The following is a 7,784-nucleotide window of genomic DNA, read 5'->3' on the forward strand; positions in this document are numbered from 1 at the left end:
CACTAATTCCTGGTACCAAAATACTTATTATACTTTTTTCTAATGAACATTTGAGCCCTGTATCTTTAATTATCGCACCTTATTCTAATTACTTTTCCATTATTACTCCTTTGGAAAAAGTGAAAACGTGAAGCTGAGATCAAAAGTGACCAGGCCAGGTGCCATGGCGGAGTGAGCATCATCAAATAAAAAAATCCAGTCATAACTTTTCTCCTATATTTGAATATGAAATATTTTTTCATTAAATGCATCAATATAATACATCAAGCAAATTAAAAACGATCATTAATATATTTATACAGAATGAGAAATGGTTATAAAAAATGAAATAAAAAATAATAAGAGGAAAATAACAATCGTGCCAACGCCTGCCTTGACTCGGGACATCTGTTTTTATGGTCTCACCCGAAGAAAGTACTCACTTCAATTGACCAACCCATGGCAAAGGAACATCTAGCCATTTTATTCTATCGATTTAGGTCAGTCGCGGCCGAGATTCGAACTCATGACCTAACAATCAGGAGGCGAATGCCATGAATGGTGACATATGAATGGAAGTAATAAAAATTAATGAAAATCAAGAGATCTGTTTTTATGTTAATACTATTAGAATTAGGATCCACAGATTGACTTAACGCAAATGAAAGGGTTACCCTTTAAATCATTTCGTCATTGTATTTCAAAAACATGAAGTTGTCGTTTAAATTTGTGAAAAAATATATATTTGTGGAAAATTTCGATTTAGAGCTATATTAAATATTAGCGCATGCGGTATGATCAACATTTCTATATAAGTAGAATTGCTGGCTTATATTCAGAATGAAACCTTCACTGGTTTTATTCACTTCTTTAACCATGGTTGGAAACAAGTTTTTATTGATTTTCATGATCTGCGGTAAGGAATTAGTAAAAAAATTTTATGAACCCATCCACTCAGAAGTCATATATTTGGGAATCGTGTCCTGAAAGTAAACAAAATATAATGTGTGTATCTTTTTTACTCAGGCAATATTTTTTTTTCAAATCTTCAGTTCAAACGATTTTTTAATTATTAAATGAATCCATTTTTATACAGTTCTTATTATAGCATTGAATTCCTTCTGTTTGTACGTTGGAAATTTATAAGAATATCCAAGCATTGCCAAACTTAATTACTACTTGATGCCTTCCAGTATCCCTAAGGTTTATTTGGAAGGATACACTTTCAAAACTTATGAAGCATGTGGTCTTTTGTAACACTTATAAATGATGTAAGCTGAGACCTTCAGGGAATCTATGTTACGTAATGCCATTGTACATCTCCAATTCTTCTTTTTCATCCGACACATATTTTGGGTTTCCCATTGCAAAACATTGACAATGATATTCTTTCTATAATATTAAACAAGTATTCATCTCTTATCCGCAGCTCCTCCTCTACCACTGTATAGAATTTAATATTTTCAAAGATTATTTAATACATAATTCCATTGTGAACCTCCTATTTTACTTTTTGATCGATCTCCCGGAGCAAAACTTGGAATTTTTCATTATACTCATATGGTAGGCAGCGGTATCATTTAGTGAGCTCAGTGCTCACAGTACCTCTTTTTATTCCTCTTATTCCGTCAACAAATGTTTTGAAATTTTCAGGAAAAAATCTTTTTTACACCTACCTTTCGACACAATAATTTTATCCTAAGTCGGGAGAGGGCAAGCATTATTTTAATGAAACAATGTAGCCTGATATTTAAATTGTTACTTTAATACTATTCTGATCATTATAAAATATGTTCGAATCTCTGATTGACAATATGTATGGAGTTTATATGGAAAGTCTTCTAATAATAAAATTAAATCCCCATTTATACCAAATGTGTGCCCCGTTATTAACAGACCTTTTTGTATTCACATGAAGCAGAATTTATTCAACATTCTTTGCGTGAAAAAAGAGCACACTTGCTGTGGCCTTCAATTCGATATTAAGAAATATCACCTACGTATTGTCAATTAACAGTGGTTATTTCCACTCTCATGTCGACACGATATGTCCCGGTGAGTCTGAAATGAAAGACAGTCTGACACATCTGTTTTATATTTTGATATTTTACTGAAAAAAAGCAGTTGAAGCAATCTAACAACAAAGCTTTATGATAAACGAGATGACCTTAACTTTTAGATTGTGAACTTCCCTTACTTATGTAGCATTATACCTTTCTCAATTGGATACCAGCACAAGCTTGCTCTACATGTACGTCCATACAGTTTTCAAAACGAGGTAAGTTATTGACGAACAGGTTGAAGAACCAAAAATACCAGCTGTTCTTTTAAAGTCGACATTTCGTAAGTTCTATAGTCGATAGAATAACGTTGTCAGCAAATATAATCTATTATTAAGTCAAGTGTTGACTGGCGTTTTCTAGACTTATTGTAATGCTATTATTTACACAACTTGTCGATGGATTTTTCTCTTATTCCTCGATCATGACATGGAGCAGGGCGAACTTGACCTGTCGTCAGGGGAAGCATACCCCTCTCACTCCTCCATGGCACCTTTTCCCATCTCTGATGTTTTAGAGGTCCAAGTTTGCTCTGCTTCTATTTTGTAATGTATAGATGATAGCTGATTCTTTGTATTTCTGAAGGTTTTGGCTCCTCTGTAGGATGTCCCAATCACTGGATACGATATTCAAACAACTGTTATCTGTTCGTCACTCGTTATCCTTTGGAATGGATTGATGCAATGGTAACAAACATTCACAGTATTTCTCAAACTTGTTAAATCATTTATATTATTAAGGTGACAGTTTAGTTATTTTAAAAAATGTTGGAGAATTATAGGAGAACATTGATAATTTTACAAACTATAATTGCATGAACTTGGAAGTGTTTTGCATAAATTTCAAGGTCCTCCCTCTCGCCCAGCTGCATTAGATATTGTTAACTAAGAGAATTAAAAGATTTTTCATTGTAAACCTCCTTTGTTAAAAATATCAATTAAAGTAGATTTTACTGATTTTATTCTAGGTATTTTGCAAGGCGTACGGGGCAAAATTAGCAGAGGTAAAATCGTCATCAGTAAACAACTTTCTTAAGCATGAAGCTAGGCGCCTTACACATGGCTCAGGTTTGCAAGCTTTTTTATAATTATACAAAATATATCATTAGTAACTCGTGGGAAGCGAAATTACCCTAAAAAATCTTTGAATTTCCATTATTCTGTGTATATGTCCACTAGTCTTCTTTTAATCAATTGCATTTTACAGCAATTATTCTACTAAAAGTCTTAATAATCGGTTGAAATTATGGTAAGGCAGAACAATCAGGCTTTATTCAAATCAAGAATTGTAGAGTTGAGAGATATGCAAAATAATGTACGTACCGACAGGCATTGATTTATACATGTACATGTATTGAATAAATATACATGTAACTGTATTAAAATTTTGTATTTATTTGTTGATGTTGTTAACGTATCAGGTTGAAATTTTTTGCCCCCCTCGACAAAGTGGGGGATATCTATTTTGATCTGTCTGCCAGTCCGTTTGCCTAGCTGACGTCAGAATCTCGAATGTCTGGCATACCGTAAAGGCGCTTTTTTATCTACATGAGAAGGTAGGAAAAGCGCTGCCGAAGGCTTATCTGAAAAAAATATTTCAAAGAAAATTTGAATTTGAGAAGAGGTAGAGTTGGACTTGGGTACTGTTTATCAGCAATTCCATTTGTCATTTTATCATAGCTATCATGCTATCAAAGACATTCATTTAAGATTTTTATTTACATGATACAACTGGATTTTCGGTCTTTTATATAGCTCCCCATTTTATGAAATAAAACATGTTCTCTATAAAACTGAAATATGTTAATGCGGTCTTTACAAATATATTTTGAGTAACAGGGTTCTAACCGCTTATGAATAAAATGTACAAAAGTCTTCCCCTTGACTTGTTTCTGTGCGTATTTTTCATATTATTTCAACTTCTGCGCTCCAAAACTCACTACTATTTTTGACTCCATAAAATGGATATAAGTTACGAGGGTTGATCCAAAAGTAATGTCACATTGTCCATATCTTTTATGCTTGGCGTCATATTATCAAATACAATACACCAAAAGATGCACAGATATAAATCTAATTAACATTGAAATTTTAATTAAATAATGTTTATTTGAGTTTATTTTATAGATGTTTAAAACACAGAGCATAGGGGGTGTCGCCGCGTCACAACGAAACGTCACGTTTTAAAGTGTATATTTTCTGAGAATGAAAAAGACAAACACATTAAAAAGATTCTAAAAAAGCACCTAATCTCCCAATTTTTTTAAAGACACACTTCTCGTCATTTTCTAGTTTTTAATTGAAAATTAAATGACGGCATTGGTATTTGTAATCATAAAAATATTGTTTTACTCTGTTGAATGGAACACAGGGATTGTCGAAATTGGGAAAAAAAGGCTCGACGAGTTGTAATGTATTTTTGCTTCAAAATATGGGAATCATTACTAGTCAGACTTACAGAATAAAGAATGTAAATAAGAGCGACTTAATAGATGGTTTCAGCAATTTTGGGCGGGTGATTGGTCACTGAATGATTTGTAGAGGACAAGAAGACTGAAAGATAGGAGATCGGACGGACACGTTCAATGGTGTCTGACGTTGTCAAAAGTGACAGACGTATAGAGTGACTTGTGAATTTTTAAATTTGTCTTATGCTATTGTTCAACAAAATTTGACAGAGGGCTTAATAATGAAAAGAGTGAGTGTATAATAGTACCAAGAATTCTTAAAGAAAGTGAAATTGGTGAAAGTGTTTGCGAATTACAAATATTGTTTAATGAAACGAAGGGGAAACGCTTAAAAGTATGACGGTGTGTATCCGTCATATGGCGTTATATTTAGGTGCGGCGACTACCATAAACGTGCATTGATTAAAATCCGATATTTTAAAAATTATACATCATATACCTTTGAATTTTTCAGGTCTCATTTGAAATAATTAATGCTTCCATCATGTATAATTTTGTTGCTTTACGTCGATTTATAGCAATTTTATCAAAGTTGTGACGTTACTTTTGGATCAACCCTCGTACATAGACATGTACAATCTTATTTATTTTCCCTACGTTAAAATTTGCGAATATGTTGAGTTACAGTGGGGTTACTACTGTGTCGGTGCGTTTTTGATTTAAGAGAAAATATGGGGCACCCTAAACTTAACTTCTCTTGAGCCTTCATCTATCCCACAAGTTTGGTTAAAATACCTGACGAATTTATGCCATTAAACTTTGTAACACAATCCCCTTTTCTTCTTTGATTGTCAACTTTGTCTTTTTAACACAATATTTTAAGCGAGATTCGACAAAAAGCATGCTACATGTATGTTTGACACTCGCTTACACAATTTCCGAAGTAGAAGATCTCCGAAGTAAAAACTATATGATAGACTGTAGTCTATGTAAACATCCCCCAACTGGCACTTGCAACCGTTTGCTTGCATCTGAGTATTGAGCAAAAGTTGTCTTTACAATTTTAATTCCCTCAAATTGTGTCTTTTATTAATTTTTTTTTATTGTCAGTATTCTTAACCAATCTCTCACCAGAGGGTGTTTTACGCTCTGCTTCAACATAGGGAATTGCTGTGTAAAATTCCATTGCAAAAGTTCAAAAGCTTATCAAGATATGGCTCGGAGACGCAAGTAATGTAGACAGAGATGCAGACGGATAGACGGACGAACCGACCAAAATTAATATCCCCCACTTTGAGAATCGGGGGACAACAAATATACCTGTGTTTACGCCAGACTTTTGGTTTCCTACTTTTCTTCTGCTCAATGGCTATGAATGCCAAGTATAGGACTTTTTTTATTTGCAGCTCTCTGCCGGCAGTGAAATATTTTCGAAAGGAACGTTAAACAACAAACAACAAACAAAAACATTTCTTCTGTGTTGTTCTTTTTCTAACTTCGTCTTTGCGGGAGTCATATTCTTTTCCTTTTTCATTGTCCCCGATATTATGTTTCTTCTATCTTAACAAGAGCAAAAATTTTCAAATTACAGGAAAATTTTGGATTGGAGGCACTGATATCTTTACTGAAAGAGTCTGGAAATGGATGGGTAGTAACAGCAGGTTTTATTATTCTAACTGGGGGCCTGGAGAACCTAATTCTAGCCAAGAGCATTGAGTGCATTTGTTTGGGAGGTACAATTATGCTTGGAATGATTCGAGATGTCAATACAGATATCATTTTATTTGTCAAAAAACTGCATAATTAAGTGTCAGTATCAAAATATAAAGTGAATAAAAAGCTTATGAAACAGTATTTGTAATATTCAAAGAGCAATATACAACTGTTTATCTATAAAAAAGACCTAATGAACAAAAAAATTACACTACATTCATCCCTCTGTTCTGATCGTTTCTACCCTTATTATAATTTGACATTGTATTCTACAAAAAAATTATTACTGTGAACATCTTTAGATATTTTGTATAATTATCAAGTCTATTGTTTTTTCTCTATATATTTTGTGTTTGAATACGTTCATTAGATGGTAGATGGTAGAATACGTGCATTTTGTAGATGTTTTTGTTGCATGCAGATTTGAATATACATTTTAAGATTTTTTACACATATCACAAGATTTTTGACGACATAATCGGGCAAAATGTCACACATAATATAAAAGAAACTTTACTTATATGGTCTTCAAAATTTCATATCAAAATGTTGTAAATTGGTATCAATTTTGAGTATGAAGTCACGGAGCAGCAAAATCTTCGATGTCACGGGCAATGTAAAAAAATATGTGATTAAGCTTTCATTTTCTCAATATTTTCCCAAGAGTACCTGTACAGTTTGAGTTACCTTATCTAATCAACATCCAAACACCATTTCTTGTCAAGCTTAAAATCTATTAAACAAGTAAAAATATTCTTTTTTTGTTTTAAAACAAAACATTGCAGGTATTTATGAGATATAGTGTGACATTGGTCACTCTCAATCACGTTCTTTATAGTCCGGATAAAGTTTTCGTCGATAATCTTTTTCCCGTCCTCCCGTATAGCTTTTCACAGAGGTCTAATGGTCTAAAATTTCAATAAGCTATTTGTGACGAATGTCACGAATACCCTAGTTTACTATATGTTTTATTATGCATATTTTGGATCTATGTTGGCGATATCTCGAGCATTATACATAATTTAACAAAAGTGTGGTGCGCCGTCAATTCCGGAGACGTCATTTTCACAGTCGTTTTCACTGGAATCTGTTAGTACTTCAATTATCATGTCGGAAACCTAAATACATAATAATAGAGCAATTTAAAGATACATTTGAGAAAATTGACGAAAAATATCGCGAATTATAGAAAATTAATGAGTTAAATTTTGAATTCCGCATGCTTTTGCTTCAAATTTTTGTCGTTCTTCGTACCTCTCCATCCGCGATATCAACACACCGAAAAGTTTAGTAGAATTTTTCTAAAATACAAAAATCTTGCCCAAAATTTATTGGAATCTTTAAGATACATATTTCTGTGAAATTTCATAACTATATGACGTCTATAAGAGTAAATAATAGCACAGTCCGCGTAATTTTTGAACGGCCCTCGTAATTGGCTGAGACATCTAAGGCCTTGATAAAATTTATGGACCCGATAAAACCGGATCACATAAAGAACAAATTACAAATTAAAGATTTTGTAAAATAACAAAAAGATAAACACATTGACAACCACAAAAATACATACACGACAATTTTTAACATAAATTGCTTTATTTGAAAATAAACCTAAATTTATTCAA

General features: G+C 32.8%; 1 protein-coding gene across 1 annotated transcript; it reads left to right on the forward strand.

Annotated features, from left to right (window-relative positions):
• The first annotated feature begins 839 nt into the window (after positions 1–839).
• LOC134253791 (ladderlectin-like) lies at positions 840–6,275 on the forward strand. Its single transcript, XM_062736378.1, has 4 exons — positions 840–895; positions 2,625–2,725; positions 3,007–3,106; positions 6,038–6,275. Exons 1-4 carry the CDS (start codon positions 856–858, stop codon positions 6,160–6,162), a joined length of 366 nt encoding a protein of 121 aa, XP_062592362.1. The 5' UTR covers positions 840–855; the 3' UTR covers positions 6,163–6,275.
• Positions 6,276–7,784: the final 1,509 nt, after the last annotated feature.

This window comes from Saccostrea cucullata, unplaced genomic scaffold (genome assembly GCF_032062105.1).
Source record: "Saccostrea cucullata isolate Sc308-1 unplaced genomic scaffold, CSIRO_AGI_Scuc_v1 ctg112, whole genome shotgun sequence".
NCBI lineage: Eukaryota > Metazoa > Mollusca > Bivalvia > Ostreida > Ostreidae > Saccostrea > Saccostrea cuccullata.